The sequence below is a fragment of the Astatotilapia calliptera genome, chromosome 3, assembly GCF_964374335.1.
Source record: "Astatotilapia calliptera chromosome 3, fAstCal68.1, whole genome shotgun sequence".
NCBI classification, from domain to species: Eukaryota; Metazoa; Chordata; class Actinopteri; order Cichliformes; family Cichlidae; genus Astatotilapia; species Astatotilapia calliptera.
This window is the reverse complement of record NC_137424.1, coordinates 30,070,548-30,096,530: the sequence shown is the minus strand read 5'-3', so window position 1 is coordinate 30,096,530 and position 25,983 is coordinate 30,070,548. Positions and strand designations below refer to the sequence as shown.

Here is a 25,983-nt window from a genome sequence, read left to right as displayed (position 1 = left end):
TTCAACTGACCGCAGCACACCTGCACCAGGGTAAACCTCCGCCTACTCTACTCCTGCTTTACAGGTGAAAATAGAGCAAAAGGACCGCTGAGTCTTTGACTTTATTTATTTTCTGCTGTGTTTTACTTGCATCTATTTGAAAGACTGAGTGTAAACACAAAAAATATTTTATTTTATGTGCTGGAATGTGCAGAAAATAGGTTTAAATGTTAAACTAATTTATTCAAGTCAGAGAATGTTGCATATAATTAAATTTTTGCTTGATGCATAAAGTTAAAAGATTAAAACTAATAAAACAAGTTTAAAAAAAAGAGACTTTTCCATTTGATTACATTTTGTATGATGGATTATGCAGAAAAAGTAGAATTGGGCTGAAAGATCTATCGCTTTATCACCTCTTCAGGTTGTAAATCGTGTTTTTAAAAAGTAACTAAGTAATTAATTACTTTTGAAAATGAGTAATCAGTAAAGTAACGGGATTACTTTTTTGGGGAAGTAATCAGTAATTAGTTACTGTTTACTTTTTTCAAGTAACTTGACCAACACTGGTGCTCAGAGATAGTAGAAAAACGCTATATAAGAACCAACCCATTTACCACAAGTGCTAAAATCTGAACCACCTTGCCGCTGAGATATGTAACATATATCGGGAGACATTAAATAAGGAGGCTGTAGTCACATCCAGAGTGTGCTTAAAAGAAAAATGGACTCTTACTATTCAATCTTAAACACATTTAATGACATAAATGATAAAAAATGACATGTGTTGGATTGAGTACTAGCAGTGTTAGAAAATGTATGAACGTGATGGCATGATGAACGTGTTGTGAATGCAAAACAAAACCAAAAGCACAAACGTATGCACAATTTGATATATGGGCAACTTCTTCACAATATACACTAGGACTGGGCAATATATCGAGTTTTTAAAAAATATCGATATATTTTTATACAAGACATAAGATGTGACAATATCGTTTATATCGATATAGTCTATGTTGCATTATAATTACACTTATGGAGCCGCTATTTTGCCTCTCTCTCATCTGGGTTTGTCTGCCCCGCCTCTCTCCCTCACTGAACACAACACCCATCGCTACACCTCCAGTTGGCGACAAGATGGACACGGTAGCTAGCGAAGAGGAGATCGTCGGAAAAAGAAAACCAATGGTTCAATTATTTGGAGATGGTTCGGGTTCAAAGTGTCAGATGAGCAGCAGAATAATGTATTCTGTAGAGAATGTCGAAAAAGCGTCCTGACGAAAGTTTCGAGCACTACTAATCTTTTCCACCATTTACAACTGCGCCATGAAGTGCAGTATGAAGAGTGTGTGAAACTGGGTGCTGTATCCCAGACCGAAGTCTTCCCAGGTTCCTGCCGCGAAATAGACCACCTTACAACACTCATATGCACGTGTTGTGCCATATGATAGAAAAAGTGAGAAGTGGGGGGAAATTTCTAAAGCAGTGGCCTATCATATCGCTAAAGACGTGGTCCCCATCTCAACTGTGGAACAAGAGGGCTTTATACAGCTGCTAAAAACTCTTGACCGAAGATACCGGTTACCTAGCTAGAAATACTTCACCAGAGAGGCACTGCCAAAAATGTATACTGAAGTTAGACAGAGTCTCGCTGCCCAGCTCACCAAAGTGTCTCACTTTGCACTGACCACCGACATGTGGTCCAGCAGGACGTGCGAGCCATACATGAGTGTGACTATACATTTCATGGAAGACTGGGGACTGAAAACTGCCTGTCTCCAGACCAGCTACTTTCCTCAAGACCACACTGGAGAGCATATAGCTGAAACCCTGTCCTCAAAACCTGGAAGCTCAACCCGGCGGGACTGGTTGCTATAACAACTGACAACAGGGCTAATATTGTCAAGGCAGTTCAACTGAACAAGTGGCCGAGGATCCAGTATTTTGGTCACAGGCTTCATCTGGCCATTGGTGAGTGCAATGCTGAATCTGTTGATTTGGAAAAAAAATGCTAATAAATGAAAAGTTTTGTCAAGGGGTTGACATTTGTAAAAGCACAGTAAGAGAGAAATGAGACACTGGCAGACCGACTCAGAGTTTCAAAGACGTGCGCACGGGTGAGAGTCTCTGAGCAGACTAACACACCGAGCACCGTTTACTCGCTTTATTTATAAGGCAAAATGGGTTACATAGTACTTCCTCTTTCAACTGAAGAGGGGAGAGCTCAGGCATTGTCTTAGCTATCTAACTTCTGCACACAAACTGAAAAACAACGACACAGCAGTATTCATGCTTATCTGACATCGCAGACACTGAAGTAAAGAATGCATGTATATATCCTGTCTTTGTCAAACATCCCACACACTTAAGCAAGGAATACATTGTGTTCTTTTCAACAGTAAGCTTTACCGTGTGAAAATATATAAACACTTGATTATAAGGCATACTTGTTTCTACTTGATTATACTTTAATGATTTAACTAAAATAAAAATTCTCTTAACATTCCCTCCTGATGTTAATATATTTCACATGTTTTACTCAATGCATAGTCACTTGTTAGTCACATTTTCAACTTGCACGTCATTCAGTGAAATAATTAAACAACAAGCTTGTCAAGATTGTCATAGAGATTTTCTTCTCTCTCTCCCACACTCAGCATATCATACTGACGATAGGGATCCTCCATAACTGACTGAGCCAAGACATGGTTTCCTAACATACGCTTGAACATGTTTGTCATTATGCTTCTCAGACATGGGATAATACAAGCAATGAAAAGGCAAAATAGTAACATCACACTGAAAAGGGCCAACAGGCCTTTAATCAGTAGAGATTTCCAAGAGCCGCTCAGCAGCCAGTCCCACCAACCTTGAGTATCGGTAACGTAGTCCTGCTGCTGAGCGTCTCTCAGTTGTTTCAAAACATTCAAAGCATTTGTCATGTTTAATGAATGGATGTTATCAGGTATGTAGGTACAACATGTAGTGTTAAACAATACGCAGAGACCACCTTTCTCTGCGAGAATGATGTCTAAAGCCACTCGGTGCTGCATGACAGTGATGCGAATTGCATCAATTTCTTCATTCTGTCCTTGATTAATGCGGGTTGAAGCATTTAAAAATAATCCAAAACGATAGTCCAGGGTTTCTATCCGTAGTGCGTGTTTCCCTACTCCTATCCATGGAAACAAAGCGTGTATTACCTTCTGGCTCTTGGTCCAGAGTTTGAAGTCATCAGGTACATCAGAACCAAGATATGGATCATGGGGCTTGAGGCCTGTGTTACGTTTAGCTCTGGTGTTGCTGTTCACTGACATCTTAAAGGTGTGGTCAGATACCAGAACAGGGGCACAGAGTCCGGTGCTGTTTGGTGGCAGCATGAAATAGACTTTCAGGCCACACGCCCAAGCTGCGCCCTGTACCCAGTATGTACCTGTTGATGAGCCGATGCCATCCCAATCTGGTGCCGCCAGGATCATGGAGCAGTTTCGGTTTTGTCCTAATTTCTTCAGACCCTGGGGCGTACCTGTTTGTCCGGTTGCTCCTGTGAAGTTAAAGCACACTGGGTGTTGTATGTCAGGTGGCAAAACAACTGAGAATGATTTCAGTTTTCTATGGCTGACGTTTATATGCACCCAGTAGGCTTCATTGCAGGTGTAGTTTATATTTGGGTACTGATGGGTGCAGTTTGTTATGTTGTAGATTAGAGACTTTACACTCTGTGGGACTATATATTGTGTAGTGTTGTGGCATGTGTTGCTGTTTTGGTCCTTTATGGATCCACCTATCACCATCACAGGTTTTCCTGGTGTTGAGCAGGTCCCGGTAATGGCTTTGTCATATATGCAGAGTGCTTCAGCCTTGGTTGGGGGTTTTCCATACACTGTGGCATGGAGTGCTGTCGTGGGCATATGTGAGCAGACATAGCAGTTTGTGGCATTGTCTTCTCTGTGCACTCTGTCATGGACATACCGGTACCATGCATTGTTCAGCCACGGGTGGTTGTGTTCTTTGTCTATCTCCTTCAGGTGCGAGTTGTCGTGGGTCCACCTCTTAGGTCGGAGAATAATTGGTACTGTCTTGTGGGTTCCACTGGGCATCAACCAAAAGAGTGTCGTCATCAGGAGGATAGCCATTAGACAGAATATGTAGCACATGAGTAGTTTTCGTTTGATGTCACAAGCGCCCAAGCACAACAGCTTTGGGGCTGGAACTGGTGCTAGCATTGATTCTGAAGCTGGTTCTTCTTCTGGATTTATCAGGTTGTTTTCCTCAGTCATCTTGTTGAGATTTTATTCAGGCGTCCCTGGTGTTATTATTGGTTCTGCTCTTCGGTGGGATAGGTCAGTCTGATCTTCAGGGCGACCAGGCACACCCGAGCTCCCACGTGAGTAGCACTGCCGAGGAAGCACAGGGCGAGAAACCCGTTCAGCCCTGTCCTCCAGCAGGGGTTCACGTAAGAGTCAGGGGAACCGGCGTCTTATTGTGGTGCAAACACTTTCTTCACGTGGGATTGATGAATCCACGAAACTCGTTCGGCTATCTTACACGCTGTGGGTGTGGTAAGTAGCACCTGGAAGGGACCTTCCCACTTTGGAGCACTCCAGTTTTTCCGCTGGAGGACTTTAATCAGAATCCAATCACCGGGGTTCAACCTGCAAGAAACTGAAGAAAAGTCACTCGGCAGTTGATTGCTTAATCTCACTTCTTTATTCTCAAATAGTTTTGTCATCCATTCTGCCATTGTTGTTTCTGCAATAGATTTATTAATTGGCTCACTCATTATGGGGAGTGGAAAATGTCTGCCATGTACGATTTCAAATGGCGTTAGACCACCTGTTCCTTGAGTTATTCTCATCCATAATTTAACCAAGCTTAGACATTCAGGCCAAGGTTTTTTAGTCTCTTCCATACATTTCCTCAACCTTTGTTTAATTGTGCCGTTAGTTCTCTCGACTAATCCTGCACTTTGTGGATGATAAGAACAGTGATGTTTTATGCTGAAGCCTAAAGCTTCAGAAACTTTACTTATTACTTCATTTACAAAATGTGTGCCATTGTCTGATCTTATCAGAGATGGAATACCGTACGTTGGAATAAAATGATTACATAGACATTTTGCTACTGATATTGCATCTGCTTTTTTCACTGGGTATATTTCTGGCCACTTGGAAAATACATCAATTATCACAAGTGCATATTTGGAGGATTGTGATTCATTTAATTCTATGAAATCCATGTGGACAGTGTGAAATGGATGCGGTGGTATAGGGAAATGCCCTCGCTTTGGACGTAGATTTCCCTGTGCGTTGTGTCTTTGGCAAATCATACATGTTCTGATAAACTCTTGTGCTGAACTTTCAAAATTTTTTGTATAGAATTGTTTATTAAGAATATTAATCATCCCTCCTGATGACACATGAGTTTTCCCATGTGTCACTAAAGCAGCAGTTCTATGCAAAGATTTTGGAAGCACTGGTTTGCCATTACACATCATGAGGTTGTCTTTTAATTCTGCTCCATCTTTCACCCAAGATTTTTGTTCACTCAGCGATGCTGTTTTCTGTGCATCTGCTAGTATTTCTAAAGGTATTAGATCTATGGTTTCTGTTGTTAAAACATCAATTTGTTTTTCTGCAGCTGCTTTTGCTGCTTTGTCAGCAAAGTTATTTCCTCTCGTAATTTCTGTGTCATCCTTTTGATGAGCTGCACATTTGCATAGTGCTAATTCTTTTGGCAACGTTATTACTTCTAATAGCTTTTTTAGAAGGTTTGCATGTTGAACTGTGTTGCCTGAGGAAGTTGTCATTCCTCTGTTATGCCATATTTTAGCGAAATGATGAACTGCTGAATAGACATATTGACTGTCTGTGTAAACATTAACACTTTGACCCTTATATAAAGTACATGCTCTGATGACTGCGGTTAGTTCTGCGCTTTGAGCAGAGTTTGAGGAGCTGAGAGCTTTTGCTTCTATCACTTTATCAACAGTTGTGACTGCATAACCCACACAATTTCTACCGTGAATGTCTTTTGACGCTGAGCCGTCCACAAAAACATTACTGAAACTGCTCTGGGGGGAGCTGTATATATCAGTGCGAGGTTTTGTATCTTCCTCTAATTTTTGAATGCAACAGTGTTGTTCTCCGTCCAGAGAAGTCGGCAAAAGTGTACTTGGGTTTAGCTGGCCACACTTCTCTATTTTTATGTGTGATTGTGTAAGTAGAATCCCCACATAAGAAAGTTGTCTTGCATGCGTGAGGAAAGAGAGGTTCGCTTGGAGCAAAATAGAGGTCACTGCATGTGGGACTTTGATGATCAATTTATGTCCTAGAACAATGTCTGCACATTTTTTAACTGCCTCTGCTGCTGCTGCGCATGCCTGAACACAGGTAGGTAATCCAGCAGCTACAGAGTCAAGTTTGCATGAGTAGAAAGCTAATGGACGTTGTTTTTCTCCAAAAGCTTGAGTTAAGACTGCTTTCATATACCCTCCTGCACCATCAACATGGAGAACGAAAGGTTTTCCATAGTCTGGTAATGCTAAGACGGTACATGTCTGCAGTGCTATTTTCAAATCAACGAAAGCTTTTTCTGCTTCTGGAGTCCATTGTACTTTGTCTTTTAATGCTAGATCTTTACCATAAATGAGGTTCTGTAGTGGTTGAGCTAGTAATGCGTATTCTGGAATCCAGCATCTACAGAAATTGCACAGTCCTAAAAAACTCATCATTTGTTGTTTAGTTACTGGTTTTGGGGCATTTTGGACTGCTATCTTTCTGCTCTCTAACAGCTGCCTGCCTTGTCCTGTCAATTTGTGGCCAAGGTATGTTACTTCCTGGCTCCACAATTGCAGTTTATGCTGTGACACTTTATGGCCTTGCTCTGCGAGATGTTGCAAAACTGTTAATGTGTTTTCTTTGCACTCATCTTTTGTATGGCCTGTGATCAATATATCATCTACATACAACAAGAACTGCCCTGGGGCAGGGAGCGTACAAGATGACATTGATTTTCTCAAAGCCTCTGCATACAGAGTTGGGCTATTCTGGAATCCCTGAGGCAACCTTGTATAAGTATACTTTTGATTGTCAAAGGTGAATCCGAATAACTTCTGTGAGTCAGGGTGCAGAGGTACGGAGAAGAAGGCATTGGACAAGTCTATTACAGAGAACCACCGTTCTTTTGGTGTTACTTGATTTAGAATTGTGTGTGGATTTGCAACCACTGGAGGTATTTGCTCTGTTACCTCATTTATTGCTCTTAGATCATGAACTAAGCGATATTTTCCTGTATTAGCCTTTTTTACTGGAAAAATTGGTGTATTACACGTGGCTTCATTAGTTTTCACGAGAATACCTGCTTTTTGCATCTCTGCTATGACTGGTCTGATACCTTCTTTTGCCTCTGCACTCAAGGGATATTGTGGTTTTACAGGCCTATATGAGGTTGTAGTTTTCACCACTACTGGATCTGCTCCTTTTATTAGGCCTACATCCGTGGGTCCTTGAGACCATAATGTTTGTGGCAGCTTCTCTAGTTCTGGATGTGCTTCAATTGTTAATACTTGTCATTCATCTTGCTCTGTTGTGGCTAAATGTGTGGCTGGTGTGGCTGTCACCGGCCAACACAGCGTTAGCCTCATGCACCCAGTTCTACGGCCTTTTTGCCAGTCCTCACACTCTATTTTGTCATATCTGTCCATTTCTACATTTCTCAGCACTGTGCCTAACTCAGACCAAGGCGTTTGGTCGTTGCGTGCAACAGATACATGAGGGTTGCACATCTTATTTAAGCGCTGCACTGCATCTGTCTGTAACACTGAGCATACTGCATTACCACTCTGTGTCACATACAGGTGTTGTAGGACTAGTTTTTGCGGTCCTAGTCTGTGCACTTGTTGATCATAAATTTTGTCTGGACCTGGGACATATTTATACCACAAGGTGTTGTGATATTTTGCTGGGTCCTGTCTATGTGAGTGCTCAGGTAAGTACATATTAGCTTTGGCCTCTAATGGTTCAAGTTTTGGTAAATCTAAGGCCCAGTAATAATTTGGCTCACCTAAACCTTCACAAACAAAAATGTCTTCAGTTTGGCTCTGACTTTCAGAGAGTAGGAGTCTGGCTTTCATGCCACTTTCTTCAGGAAAAACTCCTATTTTTAATTTTGTTAAAGCATCTCTTCCTAACAAATTTAGTGGACAAGATGGATCATAGATGCACTGATTTTTGCAGGCACGGCCACTATCTCTATGTGACATAAAAAGGGGGTCGGTTAGATGCTGTTTTGTCACATGTCCTGAGGCTGATTTCACGATTAAGGTATCTTTTGAAAAGGTTAAATTTGGGACTTCTACTGTTAGGACAGTTTTACAAGCACCTGTGTCGCAAAGGAATTTTATTGGGACCCCGTTAACGTGCACTATAACGGTGGGCTTTGCTTCTGAGCCTAGCAGCAGTTGTTCAATGTTGTAAACTTCCCCTTCACTTGTTTCACTTCCCTTTTCTTGTGCTAGTCATTCATCACGGCGTCTGCGCCTGTCATCTCCACCTTCCTGTTCTTGGCTTACATTTCTACAGTTTCGAGCAAAGTGCCCGATTTTACCACAGTTATAACATCTCATATCTCTTCTATCTCTTCTTTGTCCTGCTTTTTGCTTTCCCCTACTTTGCTTAAAACCTGCCGTGTGTTGCTGTCCTGAGAAGGCTATAAAGCCTGTCTCTGGATCAATCATGAAAACTCCTTCTGTTTTTTCTTTTTGTTTTTGAATTTTGACTGCATGCTCAGCATATTGTAGGGCCTCAGGCAAGGTTCCTGTATTTTGAGTGACCCAGTGTTTGTCTACATGTGCTTTTATCTTGGGCAGTAGACCATTTAGGAAGGCATTTTTTAATTGTTGTTGAAAAGCAGACAGTGGATCGGCATCATAATTTAGCCCTGAGTTTTGTCTGAAAACTGGGCGTAGGCGATCCAAATAGTCTGATGCTGTCTCTCCTTCCTTTTGTTTGCACTCTCCTATCTTTCCATAATCTGGCCTTGGGGCTAAAATAACTTCTATTCTGCCATACAAGTTATTAAGCTCCTGTATTAATTGGGGAGTGTCTGGCCCCAACACGTCACCGTTTAGATCATTTCCTGTAAATTGACCTCTAGCTCTAGGAAGACTTAAACCTAATAAATCTTGAAAAACTTGATGCATCTCATGACCATTTAAACCCCACCCCTGACGGATCAATTCCACTGCATCTCGCCACGGCCGGAAGCCTTCTTTAAGGGGTGGCACATCTTTTAGTACATTCTCTCTGTCTTTATGAGACCAGGGTCGGAATGCATAAATTAAAGGCTCACCGTCTACTGGTATGACTCCTTGGGCGTCTGGGGGACCAGTGGGTTGACCGTACCTGGGGTTAGATAAGGCTACCATTGGAAACTGACCTACAATTTCTGTTTTTTTGGAATGACCATGCTTAGTCATAAGATCAAGTTGTTGTCTGGCCTCCGTATAGGGATTTGAAACAAAAGGTTTGTGAGGAGAGCTTACAGGAAGTGCTGACGTAGGGTTAGGTGCAGCTGCTGCAGGCTGTGCAGGCTGAGGAGCATAAGGAGGGGGGTACGGTTTTTCTTCTCCTGCAGTTTTCTGTTTATCTTTAGTTTCCTGCTTTTGGGCACGTTTAGCAATGCGTTTATCGTTTTCTACCATCCACGCCTCGAAAAGGTGCCATTCTGCTAAGCGTTTTGCTTTTTTCTTTTGGCTCTTTTCCTCAAATAGTTCTTTTTGTAAAGCAGCCTTTAAAGCAGTTATTGATTCTTGATTGCATTTGCCTTGCCAGGCTGGGCAATAAATTTTATGTGGATTTCTCCACCTATTTGCACTGACTCTTCCTGCATTTGGACAGTTTTTTTCCAACCATCCTTCATCTGCTGTTAATTTTACTTTAGTTTTAGAGTTACCCATTTTGAACTAATTACGTCAGAACTGTGACACCTTCTTTGGCATGAAAAAGTGAGAATGGGTTTTCGATAACAGCCTTCTACTCTCCCAGTAATTGAGAGAGCGGTTATCAATTTTACGTGATGAAGCACAACCCTTTTTTCCACCTTTACCAATACGTGAGTGTACACAGGAAAACAGTTTGAGAAGTGGTTCGACCGCGTATTGGGTCGTAAAAACAACTCACTCCTCACAAACAAAGCGCGTTTCTATGATTTTTATTGAGATTTTCCGTAGGCCTATTTATTTGTGTAACACCTTCACCTTCAGCCACTCTTCTTGAGTGACCGGAAACCTGTTCCGTTGCAGCCACTCCCAGAGCGACCGGAACTTTTAATAGCGATTTTTCTAGAATTTCGCTCTTGCCTGTCGTCTTCTTAGTCCCGCATGGACACTGAGATCTGTCGGCGTACCTAGGTTTACACACTACTTAAAGGAAAATCTCAATATCAACGTATTTTAGCGCTTGGTGGAATGCGTGTCATATTCACCTCTACTGTGGCGCTGCGTTTTAAGATCCGGTGCTCATCGGGTCCTGGAGCCGTGAAGGCCGAACGCTGACCGGAGATCGAATTCACGTTCCCGGGTTTTTCGTTTTACTGATCAGATTTCTTCCAGCGCAGGCGTCACGACGTCAGGATCCGATGGAGACCGTCTGTGGAAAACTAGACGTTAAAAATAACAGTCAGTTCTCCGGCTACGAAGGACCAATTAAATGTCAAGGGGTTGACATTTGTAAAAGCACAGTAAGAGAGAAATGAGACACTGGCAGACCGACTCAGAGTTTCAAAGACGTGCGCACGGGTGAGAGTCTCTGAGCAGACTAACACACCGAGCACCGTTTACTCGCTTTATTTATAAGGCAAAATGGGTTACATAGTACTTCCTCTTTCAACTGAAGAGGGGAGAGCTCAGGCATTGTCTTAGCTATCTAACTTCTGCACACAAACTGAAAAACAACGACACAGCAGTATTCATGCTTATCTGACATCGCAGACACTGAAGTAAAGAATGCATGTATATATCCTGTCTTTGTCAAACATCCCACACACTTAAGCAAGGAATACATTGTGTTCTTTTCAACAGTAAGCTTTACCGTGTGAAAATATATAAACACTTGATTATAAGGCATACTTGTTTCTACTTGATTATACTTTAATGATTTAACTAAAATAAAAATTCTCTTAACAAGTTTATAGAGTCACTTGCAGAGCTAAACATGCCTATGGACCACAAGACAAATATTTTTATAAGTCATAGCCAGCATATACATCTATCACTTAGAAATTGAAAGTTAGTTGAATAATTAAATAAACTATCGCTATTAAATCCAATAAACGTATTGGAGTGTGTTTGTGCTTGTATTAGATTGAAGATTGTGACACGAAATGAGGACCCCAGCTGAGACAAGACAGGGTTACATTTGTACATACATAGTGAGATTGAAAAGATGTAAAAATATACACGTTCCAATCATTTGCTGGTGATTTTACCACGATAGTTTAACTAGAACCATTTCTAGGCTATACATTACACGACACATTTTGCAAATATTATTAAGTCTTATGCATCACATTCTATACAACTGAGGTGGATGTTAATTTCCCTTTGAGTGATTTGCCTCTTAACATATCAATTAAAGTGATTTTAAAAGTTTGTATTTTGTTTGTCACAGGACATGGTATAGGTGATGCCCGCATTACCCGGGCTATTTCTCTGTGTAAGAAAGTCATCAGCAGCTTCTCCTACAGCTGGAGGTAGAGAAGAGAGCTGGCTGAAGTGCAAATACAGCTGGGTCTTCCAAGTCACCAGCTAATCACAGAGGCAACAACTCGCTGGGGATCAAGGCTTCTCATGATAGAGAGGGTTCTGGAGCAGGGAAGAGCACTTTCTAAAGTCCTCTCTGTCGACATGAAAACCAGACCTCTAGTCCCTACTTGGCAGGACATATAGGTCCTGGAAGCAGTTCAGAAAGCTCTCAAACGCTGTCAGGACTTCACTGATGCACTTTCAGGAGAGAAGTATGTGACCCTGTCATATGTCAGACCTGTGCTACACCTGTTTAACACTATTCTCCTGGCACCTGGAGAGGAGGATAGTGAGCTGTGTAAATCCATCAAGACCCGCATTGTGGATTACCTCAACAATAAATATGCAGATCCGTCTACCAATGATCTGTTGGACATTGCTTCTTTTGTGGATCCACGGTTCAGGGCGAAATACATCCGAAGTGAGAAAATTAATGCACTAAAACATAAACTCATCTTGGAGAGACAGAGTGTCTGCTCAGCTATCAGGGTACGTGTTTGTCTGAGCTGCCTGATCCAGCCATGCCTGCCTGCAGACCGTGAAGAAGCAGCAGTAGGACACACAGCTAAAAAAAAAAGAGAGATCACTGGCAAGCTTCTTCCAGCACAGCACAGCCACCAACACTGGTTTCACAAAGAGGGAGGCAATTGAAAATGAATTTTCTAGCTACCTGTTGTCAGTTTGTGTAGAGAGTGGTGCTGACCCTCTCAAATGGTGGCAGGAACATGAAGTTGCCTATCCAGCACTGAGCCTCTTGGCCAAGAAATACCTTTGTGTGCCAGCTACCAGCTCCCCTTCTGAAAGGATTTTTAGTTGCAGTGGAAACATTGTAACCTGCCACAGGGCATCCTTGAAGCCTGATACTGTTGACAGATTAGGTTTCCTGGCACAAAATCTGTAAGCTGTACAGTAGTTGGCCTTGCCAATTGTTTGTGTTCTTTCTATATTTTTATTGTGATTGGAGATTTGCACAAAGACTCACTGACCAAAGAATGGATTTTTGTTAATTTCGTTCAATCTGTTTACATGTTTTGTGTTTTTTTGCACAAAGTACCAGTTGATTGTTCAGGAATACACACAAAGAAGCACTTTAGAAAACTTTACTTCAGTGTAAGCACTTTTTAAAGAGCAAGTTGCCTTTGTTATTTTTCTATCTGCATCTTTTTAGTTTACATTTTACATTTAGTTTTCAATTTTTAGCTTTTTATTATGCATGAAAAGAAAAATTGAGCATTATTATTTAATAAATGCTGACAATTTATTTTTGACTATTTTTTCATGTACATCAGTTGGATGTTAATAAAAGTGCCTGTGTGACATCTGGGACAAGTACCTTTGACCAAGAACTCTCTTTTTGTTCTTACTTTATGGGATTAAAAAAATATCGAGATATATATCTTATATCGCCATCCAGCTAAAAAATATCGAGATATGAATTTTGGTCGCCCAGTCCTAATATACACGATGAACATTACAAAGTAGTCATGGATAACTTGATGAACATTGAAAGAAACATCCATCTTCATTCTACGAGGGTCAATTTGTTTTTCCTTATATCAGATGCAGACTTAAAGGATGCATCTGATGACATTTTATGGGAAGTTTTGTGGAAGTCAGCAGCAGTGAGTGAAATGCACATTACATAACTGTTGTTACTTGAAATGGCTGTAATCATGATGATGCAGTATATTTCAAGGCAAACAATTGTTTCACTTTTTATGCTCAGCAGAGAACATAAATTTGAATAGTTATCTACTTAAACCAGAATGTTGCGACATTTCAGCAGCAGTCCGATGGATAAACCAGCTTTTGCCACAGTTGGCGGAAGCTGGCTGTGTGGTGTGAGAAGGAGGACCCAAGTGCTGACACGCGAAAAACAAAACACATCTAAATCTTATCAGAAGGCGCGCCGTTTATTTAAGGCTGGTTAACAGTACAAAACAAAAGGGCAAAACCTGTTTGCCATTTGTTTGAAAGTTGTGTTTTGATCGTGTCCTGTGGATTTTTGAAATTTGGCCATCAATTTCTGGAGCAAAGACTACTCAAATTGTTGGAACTTTTGGTACAACCCTGTCTGGATTACGACTTTGATACAGGATATTGGACTGGACTAACGGAGTTAACGAGGTAATTGCAGGCTAGCCAACACGTTACCAGGCTAACAGCTGACTGAGGAATCAGCTGACTGAACCTGCTACCAGGGTAACCAGATAAAATGGGGCCGAAGAGGATACCGACAGCTGAGGAAGTCGAGGACATTAAAAAGTCCCTTGACTTCATAATGGACGAAATTTCTACTATCAGGTTGCAGCAGAAAAATATCATTGAAATTGTGGAGGAGGTAAAGCTCCATCCAAAATGCCGAAAAAGATAAAAAGATTGCATACCTGGAAAGTAAGGTCGCTGACCTGGAACAATACTCCAGGATAAACGACGTCATCATCACTGGGCTCCATATTAAACCCCGGTCATACGCTCAGGCGGTGACCGCTGACAGCAATGAGGAACCTGGAGAGCTTGACATTAGCTCCACGGAACAACAGGTGGCTGCTTTCCTGCGGTCCAATTTATGCCCATCCTTACAAAGCTTTAAAAAAAAAAAAAAGTAGTATTTATTTATTGTCATTGTCAAGAACAATGAAATTGCGTTTGGGGCTTCCATACAACCCAAAAAAAAGAAGAAAATAATAAATACCCCTTAAAACCCAAGTGTACATATTTAACCCAGTGTGACTCCAATGCAATAAGACAATCCTTAGCAATAATGTTCGTAGAAATTCAGACAAAGACCTGAGAAACATGACAAAATACAACAATGCACCCATTCAATATTATTGTACTGTGAGATATGATATCAGATATGATAGTTATCTATTTAAGAAAGAGGGGGGGGGGGGCAGGAGGGGGAAGAGAATAAAGATATGATGCACCAATGCAGACCAGTTCATTGCTATTAAGAAGTTGGATATGGTTATTGTCCGTGAGAGGGGGACAGAGAGTTCAGGAGCCTCACAGCCTGTGGATACAGGCTGTTGGCCAGTCTGGATGTTCTGGCCTGTATAGACCTGTACCTTCTCCCTGAGGGCAGCAGATGGAAAAGGTGGCGCGCAGGGTGATGTTGGTCCCGCAGGATACTGTGCACCCTCCTCAGACAGCGAGTGGGGAAGATATTACTGATCTCTGGCAGACTTGTTCCAATAATTCTGCCAGCTTCTTTCACCACCCGCTGGAGTGCTTGCTGATCGGCCTTGGTGCAGCTGGGGAACCACACTAGAAATCCATGCGTCAGGACGCTGCTGATGGCACAGTTGTAGAAGTTCAACATCAGAGATCTGGGAATGTGTGCGCTCCGCAGTCTCCTCAGGTAGTAGAGGCGCTGTTGGGCCTTCCGTGCAACTGAGGTGATATGGTTGCCCCAGGACAGGTCCTCGGTCACAGTTACCCCCAAGAATTTAAAACTGCTCACCCTCTCCACCGCCTCACTGCCAATGAAGAGAGGCAGATGGTTGTTATGACCCCTCTTCCGGAAATCTACAATGATCTCCTTGGTCTTTTTGGTGTTTAAGACCAAGTTATTGTCGTGGCACCATGACTCTAGTTGTTGCACCTCTGTCCTATAGTTTGTCTCATCATTGTTGGATATAAGTCCGAGCACTGTAGTGTCATCTGCAAACTTAACAATGAGATTGGACGCGCAGGAGGAAATACAGTCATGGGTGAAGAGAGTGTATAGCAGAGGGCTCAGAACACACCCCTGAGGGGCACCGGTGTTGACCACAAGGGTGGAGGAGGTGTTCTTACCCACTCTGACACTCTGTCTACGGTTAGTGAGGAAGTCCACAATCCAGTTGCACAGAGAGGAGTTAAGTCCCAGTTGGTGGAGTTTGGGACGGAGTTTGTATGGCCGGATGGTATTAAAAGCCGAGCTGTAGTCTACAAAGAGGAGCTGTTGCTTATTGTATGTTTTTTGTTGGTCACGTCATCCTGAGTTAATTTTCGTGACTGCTTTGCAGACGTTTACGATGATCAGCGGTTTCATAACTGGAAAGTGGTTCTATTAATGCAAAAACAGGAAGGTCTACATTTGTTTCTAATAAGTATTGTGGGTGTGCTGTCAGTACAAGTTGACCAGACAGTGGAACCTGTATTTTGTACGGAGCTCCACTGTTAAAAGTGTTTTTTTGTGGCTTTTTTGCTTCTGTGTGCTAGACGGACACATACCCAGTCAAATCCTTGTTTTAAATCAAGCTTATGCTTTTGGTTACACTTTACTGTCTTACTATCACTAACTCACATCGTGCAGCAAGGTGACAAACAGACAAAAGCATGTATTCCTTAAAAGGCTGCACATTTCAAGCTATGACGCCACCACATCAGCTGAAGTTTCCATGCTAACACGCATTTGAATCTACTAAGCCTTGTGGACATTATTCTCATAGTTATCATTGACCAGGTTAGATTTCTGCTGGTTTTCGTGAACATGTCATCAACTTGAATGGCACGCGCATTCATACCAGTGTTCATTTCATGGAGCTAATAACTTCTATAAATAACAGAGGCAACACTGCACAAGTAGCTGTTCTAAATTACTAAGGAAAATACAGACTCGCAGGCTGTCTGGTGCTAAAGATAAATTGCAACCCGATCAAGCATATATAATATAGTACAATTATGAGATCAGCATTTTGCTTCATGCCATGTTAGTAGTTACAAAATCACGACAGAACCTCACTAAACAGTGTTTATATCAGGTGAAGACAAAATGTATAAAAAATATGTAGAGTGAAATATCTTTTGTAGACATGTAAGCTTCAGCAAAAAAAACTATCTAAATTATATAAAATCTGTCATACAATAATGATAATGATATTCTGCTTTTTGTTTTCAGTTGCCAGTTTTCACCATTTGCTAAAAAAGCATTTCCACTGAGCAGCCGCCCATATGAAAGAACACCCCGCCTCTGTACATAGAGACAACTTTTACTGGAGCACAGTTCACTTACAGACACTGTAGTGGTGGTATGCACAATGATGAACTTCACCTTGATGCTACTTTTGCCCTGTATCTTTAGTAAGTACACTTTTCACTTTTTTCTCAGTAAAGTTTCAACCCTTCATTCTGTACGATAATCGAGCCAAAAAGAATCGTGTAGACACTTCATGGATGGTGTAATTCAATGTTTGGTTCCTGTTGAATTTTAAATTTAGGATGCCTTGTTTGTTTTAGGTTGGATCTCGTCCTCAGTCGCACAGTTTTACACTGTGGAGGTTCAGCCTGGTGAAGAAGTCACAGTGAAGTGCTCCAATTTCAGCAGATTTCACTCCCGCATATTTTGGTTTAAAATGACCAGCAGTCCCAACATCAGTTCCATCTCGTCTATGTTAACTTCTGAAAAGGTTTTTTCCTGTAATGGAAAAAAATTTTGCACGTCATCCAACACGTCTGTGGTATTTCTCAAGATCAAACAAGTAAATTCATCTGACTCTGGGCTGTATTTCTGTGGAGAGAAACTCAATGACAAGCCAGTAATTGTAACCGGAACATATTTAAAGGTTCAAGGTAAATAACACTGTTTCCGTCTTTTTATATATGTGTTTAGTTAAAATAGGTAGTATAGTATAATTTTCTATTTTCTATTTTTTAGAATTATCTGATGGATTAACAAATCCGTTAAGTATCATCCTGAGCGGGCTAACTGTTTTCCTTCTGCTGGTCATCATTGTTCTGGTTATCAAAATCAGGAAATTTCCTACAGGTATCCATATGATTTAATTTAAATAGCAGATACAAAGGTACTGACCTCAGAACTTAAGGATGTATTGTTTCTTTCAGCTCAAGATGATGAAAAAAATCCACAACACAGTGAGGTAATTTATTTTCATATCAAATTATAATTTTGGATTAAGATTTGTAAACACATAATAAAGTTATCCAGGCTTAGGATAATATTACCTTTCAAATTAAGTCACATACTGTATATTTATTTTGAAATTACAGTTTTTCTGTCACCAGTTTTTATTCCCATTTGCTCAAAAACTGGTGAAAATTCATTTCAAATTGCGAGCGGTGGACATTTATCTAACTCAAACCCTGCCTCTAACCTTAGATGGCTTTGTCCTGTCCTGGTAAATGTTAACACGTTAACATATAATGCTTTGTTATTAGTGACTTTAATCATTTTCCTTAACAGAATGTGACCTCTGATGCCATGAATTATGCAGCTCTGAGTTTCCATCGAAAAGCAAACTACAGAAGGCCTGTACCACCGAGAGAGCAGGATACGAATGTAGTGTATGCTGCTACACGATAGATTGAGCAAGCAGAGAAACAGTAGTGAAACAGTGAAATATATGTGCTTATTGAGTTTGTGGGGTATCTGCATTTGGTGTGTTTGTTACGTGTTTTGTGTGTGTGTGTGTGTGTGTGTGTGTGGTGGGGGGATGGGGGGGGTTAAAATACTAGTGTAAAGTGTGCGCTGTTATTTTAGCTATTAATATTATCAAATTGTCTCTTACATCCACAGTTTGTATTACAGTTTTATCTGAGTAGATGTGCATAAATATTAATTGAAAATAAGTTTGCGACAGACTGGCGACCTGTCCAGGGTGTACCCTGCCTCTCGCCCTATGACAGCTGGGATAGGCTCCAGCGTCCCCGCGCGACCCTGAAAAGGATAAGCGGAAGCGAATGGATGGATGGATGGATGGATGGAAGTTTTTTTCTCCTTCCCAAATTTTGGAGCAGCCTGCTTAAAATGTTGGCCATGTTTAGTATGAACATCCACCACTACAACATTACTACATTATAAATTAAAAACAAATTATTAATCCATTCATGCTGGTTTATCCAAACAAGTTCCAAAGTTGAATGACAGAATAAAAACAAAAGAAAAACAAAAGCTCAAGTCTCAAGAATGAAAAACTTTTTCTGGTACTCAGTAATTCCAGAGGCACAGTTCCACAAACCATGATGACCTCCATTGACATTCTCACAGCACTGATTGTTTTAATTACTCTTTATGAAGGTAAATATTTTTGATGTGATGTGAGAGCTTGCAGAATAAAAAGTGAGAATGTGTAGAAATAATTTGAAATTGTATTTTTCACGTGTAAACTTTTGTATACACTTGTTTTATATTTACAGTTACAGGAAAAATATGCTGGGCCTTCTTTACCAGGGTGTTGGTGTTGTGGGTCCAGGTAAGATAAGCAGAGATCTGGGTGCCCAGTAACCTGAAGGTGGAGACAGATTACACCCATTCTCCATTTGAGGGGAGTGGACCTCTCTGTGTCTCCTCCAGTCCATGATAGGTTCTTTCGTTTTAAGGATGTTCAGTGTCAGGTTGTTTTGGACAAATTCTCTACCTCGGCCCTGTACGCTGTCTCATCTCCATTGGACATCAGCCCACCACGGTGGTGTCAACAGCATTCTTAAAGATGATGTTGGTTGGATGGATTTGTGTACAGTCCTCCATGGACCGATTTGCTTTGTAAGCAACCTGGTAGGGGTCGAGAGAGAACGGTAGGCAGTCTCTGATTTGCTGGGACACCTTCCACTCAAAAATGTCATGACTACAAACGTGAGGGCTATAGGTCTATAGTCGCTAAGGCTGTCTATTCCAGACTTTTTTAGCACTTTGTTTAATGAGGGAATTAACACAGCCACAGAAATCCTTTATTCCTCATTAGGAACAGCAGCAAAAACCAGAGTGAACAATCACTCTAGCTAATGGTAATGGTGCTAGCTAACTACCTATCCAACATAAATTTACTGATCATTGTGCTGAGCTTACATTAGCATTTCATTTTCATTTCATTTATTTGTTCATTTTCAGGCACAACAAATACCTATATTGAACATAAAATGCACAAAACAAAAAACAAACATTACTTAGATAGTTGACAGACATTCTGTCCACATTCCAGCAGTGTCTTCTCACTCGGTTTGTCCTATGGTTGGCAGTAAAATGGGACTGTTAATTCATGCCTGAGCCCTCGCTCTGAACCACAGAACAGTAACTCAGCAACATCAGTACATCACACTGTAAACCATGTTTATTATGCTAAAAGGAAACTGTACTAAGTCCATATGAAAACATGCATAATAAATCCCTGAAACCAACAATTAAAGGCTTTGAGAACATAACTAATAGGCATTAACTTGTAATTTTAAAAAATGAAAAGCATGTTGACTACTAAAGCAAACTCTGATTACCACCAGTGGTTTACTGTTTGTTATATTGTTTATTGATTATATTTTGTTATAGTAGACAATAGTATGTGTCCAAGAGTGATCCATTTTCTTCAGTCACAGGATATAAACCAAAAACCAGAGGAGTGCTTCTGATAGGTCCAACTCCAGTGTTGGAGCCTGAGGACTTGAAATACACTGTTAAAGAATATGGTAACACATTTAACCCCTAAAAACCGAGGGGATGAGCTGAGATCCCATTTGCATAACTATTTTTAAATCTCGGTAAAATGGCAACCAAGTAAGCTAGAGCACAAATGTTTTGCATATAAAAGCAGAGAAGTTTTATTTGCATATCATGCATTTAACTTGTCCAAGGCAGCAGTTTCCTTCCACTAATGGGTTTGCAGTGTCTCTTTTCCCACTGTATTATATCCACACAGAGAGTGTGTTGCAGTCAAGGCAGCTTCATTCTCTTCTCCAACTTCTCTGCTCCCAAACACTGGAACAAAGTCAGGATTAGCTTAAAATAGGTTAGGGATCCAAGTGATTAGATTCTGTGATTATTATTATTTAAATCTGCTTTTCCTTTGATCCTGCTAAATTGCTTTAATAAAATCTTCTGCATTAAAGAAGTCTAAATTGTGGACGTTCCCTTTTTAACCCTTCGTGAAACAGCAAAAGGTAAAAGTCCTCAGTATTAATCCACATTAGTATAAATAGCTTTACTTTTATACATCAGCCTTCTAAAAGTAACAGACCCTCTGGGATTAGTTTTGTATAGCTGGAAATATGGAGGTGAATAAATAAAGGAGCTTAATAAAGGTTGGACCATATAAAATAATTTTTTTATTCATAGTTAATTGTTTGTTTTCTTGTTTGTTCCACGTTAACTTTGTCCGTTTGTCTGCATCCACATTTTTCAAGATACCAATACCAGCTTGAGCTGATTTATTTTGTTCAAAATCAGGTAACGGTAAAAGTCCACAATGTGAAAATCAGTGAAAAGTTCATATTACCCACAATTTTTTCTGGATATTCTTCAAAGTTCTCACCCAAATACTAGGCCTTAGGGGACATGAGTACCTAGGTTGGCTTATGCACTTGACCTTGAGTTTCACTGTTAGCATAGCAGGTCAAAGTTAACCTTGGGAAAAAAATGTCATGAAACTTTATCAAGTAATCCGGTCTTTAAGTCTGACGTCATTAGCCATATCTGGACCCAAACTCCGCAGCAGATCCCTAAGTCACACAATCACTGCGGCATCACTGAGAGTTAAAAACTGTCTAAATTCTTGCATCTGTAATAAAATGATCAGTGTGGCTGCTCTACCAGGTGTAACAGTTAAGTTTAACATCCAGGCATCCATGAAAATGGAATTCATGAAATTTAATAGAGTTAGAAGTTAGCAGGAAGTTATCTTGCTAGTTTCCATCTAAATATAATATAGCATGTTCTGACTGAGGGATTTCTGAAAAAATTAAGAGGTACAACTCTGTTATCACTTCCGACATAAATGAAGACAGGAAAGTAAACAGCAGTGACGTTTGTAGGGTTACTGACGTTTGGCTAGCTGGCATGTGCTACGTGATCACTAGCAAAACAGCTATGTTAGCATAATATAAACAGTGAAGCTGCAGGATGAATGCTAACCTTCTTCCACTCCAAAAGTTAATGTTAGGGTTCCCCAAGGTTAGGGACAATAATCCATCCACAATACGAGGTTAGTCATTAATATACTGCTGGGGTGTAGTTACATCGTACGGTTTTACAAAAATGAGATTTAAAATGAATAGCGGTAATAAAAACTGAGAGAGGCCAACAGTGATCACTGACTGTTTTTAGGGGATTGTTGAGATTAAATAGAACAAGATACAAAGCATTAAAACATGTAAAAAACACAAAAGCCTTATTAAACACAGAGTAGTTTGGGCCCAGAAGCAGGATTCATCACGTCATCACTTAAAGAGCGGATATATCATGAAAGGCATGGAAAGTGCTGTACTACGCACTTTCAATCACCATCATGGTGATTTAAAATTCACCAACAGAGCATGTTTAAGTTCAGGTATTTCTGTAAATTATTCAATTTTCAAGGTGCACAAGAAGAATATGAGTCTATTTTTATAACAAAACTATCTGTGAGTGTGCATATTGTAATTAGTGTGTGTGTATCAAGATGCTGTGTACTGAGATCCATATCATGCATCACATGCATGTTTGTAGATTTGTAAATGTATAAATACATCTGTAAACCTGTAAAAGATTTGTGAACATCTGCTACAATCTACAATATGTATCCAGAATGTGTATGTTATCAGAGGCGTGAAAGTGTAAATATATCAGAAAACTTGCAATAATGGATAAAAAGTCTTATAATTATCAGTTACATGTCATCCAGCGAATGACTGGCAGTGACGCCACCTTAAAAATTGAAAGTTATCTCATTACTGTTCTGCATGCATATATATATATATATATATATATATATATATATATATATGAGGAATAATGAACAAGAGTGTCACGGCTGCACAGCAGTCGTGTGGTGAATTGAGTGAAGGATCCAAGATGCAGGCACTGACTGGGGTGCGAGTGAATATTTATTTGCAGAGGTGATAAGGTGACAAAAACAGGAGGAGCAGAGCGGGGAGTAAACCAACCTAAACTGGGGAAAACTAAAGAACTCAACTAAAACCAAACACGCACAGGGGGAGGAACAAAATACACAATGAAAGATGGCGGAGAGACGCAGACTAAACACCAGGTTACACAGAATGATGCAGACGGACACGGCGTTAAACAGACGACGCGACAGAGAGCACAGGAAAACACAGGGCTTAAATACACGGGGAGTAATCAGGGAATGGGCCACAGGAGGGAGACACAGCTGGGAGCAATAAGGCTAACGAGACAGGGGAGAGGTAAAACTGAACACACTGACATGAGACATGAACTTTCAGAATAAAACAGGAAACTAACAGACACAGAGAATCAGACAGGACACTGAACATGACAGGCAGACTCATGAGCAGACACAATAACACCATGGACAGACAGAGGGAACACAGAGAAGTGGGAGCAGGCAGGCAAAGAACAGAAACCTAACAAATGGCAAAATCACAACAGAATACACACTCGGAATGAACAAAAGCATAAGGAAACACAAAACACTGAGTCCTCAGACTCAGGACCATGACAAAGAGTCTCTTTTTAAAAAAAATTAAATTATGGAATCTACACCAAAAAGGGATGTTTTAGTAAAGTAAGTAAAGTTTTAGGACATACACATACAGGTGATTTTACTTAGGATGGATGAATGGTGTATACACGGCCCCTTTTTGCCCTTTTCATTTTTTTTTTATTGTAACCTGTAACATTGAATATATATACGAAAGAAAATGGGTGCAGCTTTGTGGGCAAACAACATTTTTTGCGCACCCTCCTACTGTCATTTTCCATCGCCGTGACAACACTGTGTGTCACCCAACTTGAAACCCACAGAAAGGCAAGCATTTAGCTCTGCAATAAAACCCCATGCAACAAATGCTGCAGTGCTTTCCGTGCAGCATTTGCTTCAAAAACAGCAGTTTTGAGCACTTCTACAATGGCCTTCATTTTTAGGAGGTTTCACCTCTAGCTATATTCAGAAGCAGACCCCACATCTTTTGCTAATTATTAGCAATTAAAAAAAGGTTTAAAATGCATTTTTATGAACAGGAGAACAGCAAAGTTACATTTGTTTATTTTGCCTTCACACTGCGCCCCTATTAGAGGGGTCCACCCCATAGTCTGAGAACCACTGCAGCATGCAACGTGTCACAAAGCTTATATCATTTCAGAATGCTCTCGTCAACATATCTTTTTGCTGTCAAATGGTTAGTAAGGTGACTATATCTCAACCTATCACATCTTTTGGGGATGTGATGGAACTGAAGGTTTGCTAAATGAAGGTCCTGTCTTCAGTTCTACAGAAATGATAGTCTCTGAGGAATGTTTTCAGCTGCTTGCTGTGTCTAAACTAAAGCATCTGGTCCAGCTCGATACCATCAAGCTATACCTAATCAAACGGCCTTGAAAAAACGGAATTGAATCTCAAACGATTTCCTCCTTTACCAAACTAATGTACAGTTTTTATCTTTTTTATTTCTTTGTTTTTTGCTTCGGGGAAAAAACAACAACAAAAAAAGGAAAATTGAGAAGTGGTGAAAACACTGGTTACTCATAATACCAGACAGGAAAGGTGCACCTCACGACCCCTGGCTCATTTTGGTACTTGTGGCGCATAACGTGGGAGTGATTTTAGAGCTGCTGTGTGTCTGAGCAGCGGGGTAAAAATAGGAACCTTCTTCTATACTGAACCTTCCTTAGTGAAGCTCTGTGATTTCATATCAACAGTGATGAGCTTTACTATAAGAACTGCTTTGCTGGTCTGCAGCCTCGGTAAGTAACAGACCTCATTTTATCTCAAAATGTCCGTGATAAAGGTGTGTTTAACCTGAATTTAAAACTACCAAAACCTTTGAGGGTATTAGTTTCTGTTTTGGTTTTACTGGATCAAAAATATATTTCTTTGCCGTTTGTTTCAGGCTGGATCTCCCGCTCAGAGTCCTCGATTGTGGAAGTCCAGCCTGGAGAAAATGCCACACTGCTTTGCTCCAAACTTTCAAGTTTTCCTACTCACACAGTCTGGTTCAGACTAGTGAACAGAACCCAGCCTTGTTGCATTAGCATTTACAATTCTATTGAGCCACCATCATTCTGCGACGGAGTTGATCAGGAAAAATTTGAAGTGACATCCAACTTTTCGACGATCTTCCTCAAAATCAAACATGTGGATTTGTCTGACACTGGGTTTTATTTTTGTGGATATTACACAAACGGACTCCCAGTGATTGTTAATTCAATGGATCTGCAGGTTCAAGGTAAGAATGGTGAGATAAGAAATAACAAAGAGAATGAGATATGCAGCTTTCACCACAGTCAGATTGAAATGTGGTAATGTAAAGAGTTTGGATCACATGTGAAGAATTTTGTCAATCTTTGCAACAAAACATATCATTCATGACATCAAGTGTAGGCACGTTTCTTCTAGAGGAAGCTGGTGAAACAACAAACCTGACAACCCTGATCCTGAGTGCTGTGACTGTCGTTCTCACTAAGGTCATCATTTGCCTTGTTGTCAAAATGAGGCTTCAGACAGGTACTGCTGGAGGACTTGTTGATATTTATTCCATTTTCTTTCTTCTTTAAAAATTTCTGTATCAACAGCACATCAAAAGCCAGCATAAGTTAAATTAAAAAAACAAATAACTAATTTGTCTGCGCCAAAAATAACTGATCAACCAGATAATCCATTTGTAATATTCAATATTGAATGTAATATTCAGTGGAAGATATAATCTGTCTCTTCCTTACAGAATCCGAATCGAGTCCCGAGTATTGATTGTCATCGAGCAAAACAGAAGAGGAAACTCAATCATTTCAGTTTGATTAAGATCAAGACCATTTTGAAACTCCAGATGTTTTTTGCCCCACAATTCCCAACTTTAACTGTGTTCACAGATGTTAGATGTTACATAAACATTTCATCTATAGTGTGCGATCTCTGGAATTCCTTGGATTCACCGCTCCATCAAACCTCCGTCCTCATAGAATACATTACGGAAGTTGCAGCTCTCTGAACTGCTTTCACTTCCAGACTTTAAAAGATGTAAAAATGACCTTGTGAAATAATTACTGTGAACTTCTTCCTGTTTATGATATGACTGTGTAAACATTAGACAATCTTAGCTATTTCATTGTTTCGTTTTTTAATATGTTTGTCTGAAACAGGTCTATTCTAAACGAGACAAAAAGTCTCAATTGAACTACCTGTATAAATAAAGGTTAAATAAATAATGACTTCTGAAAGTGTTTCTGAGCCACTACAGTGATTTCCATGACAGAATCATGCCCCGAGGGTCTCAGGATGATGGATAACCAATACTGATTTTTGGACTTGTCC

The 25,983-nt window shown here is 40.3% G+C and overlaps 1 protein-coding gene and 1 long non-coding RNA gene across 2 annotated transcripts; one reads left to right on the top strand and one right to left on the bottom strand.

Annotated features, from left to right (window-relative positions):
- Positions 1-2,073: 2,073 nt before the first annotated feature.
- LOC145426222 (uncharacterized) lies at positions 2,074-11,160 on the bottom strand. The gene is made up of 2 exons (XR_013906949.1): positions 10,468-11,160; positions 2,074-3,526 (listed from the first exon to the last, which is right to left on the bottom strand). It is a non-coding gene; the product is annotated as an uncharacterized LOC145426222 (long non-coding RNA).
- A 5,597-nt stretch (positions 11,161-16,757) lies between these two features.
- LOC113011538 (uncharacterized) lies at positions 16,758-19,996 on the top strand. The gene is made up of 5 exons (XM_026151036.2): positions 16,758-16,855; positions 17,012-17,344; positions 17,430-17,540; positions 17,618-17,652; positions 17,976-19,996. Exons 1-5 carry the CDS (start codon positions 16,813-16,815, stop codon positions 18,093-18,095), a joined length of 642 nt encoding a protein of 213 aa, XP_026006821.1. The 5' UTR covers positions 16,758-16,812; the 3' UTR covers positions 18,096-19,996.
- The last annotated feature ends 5,987 nt before the right edge of the window (positions 19,997-25,983 follow it).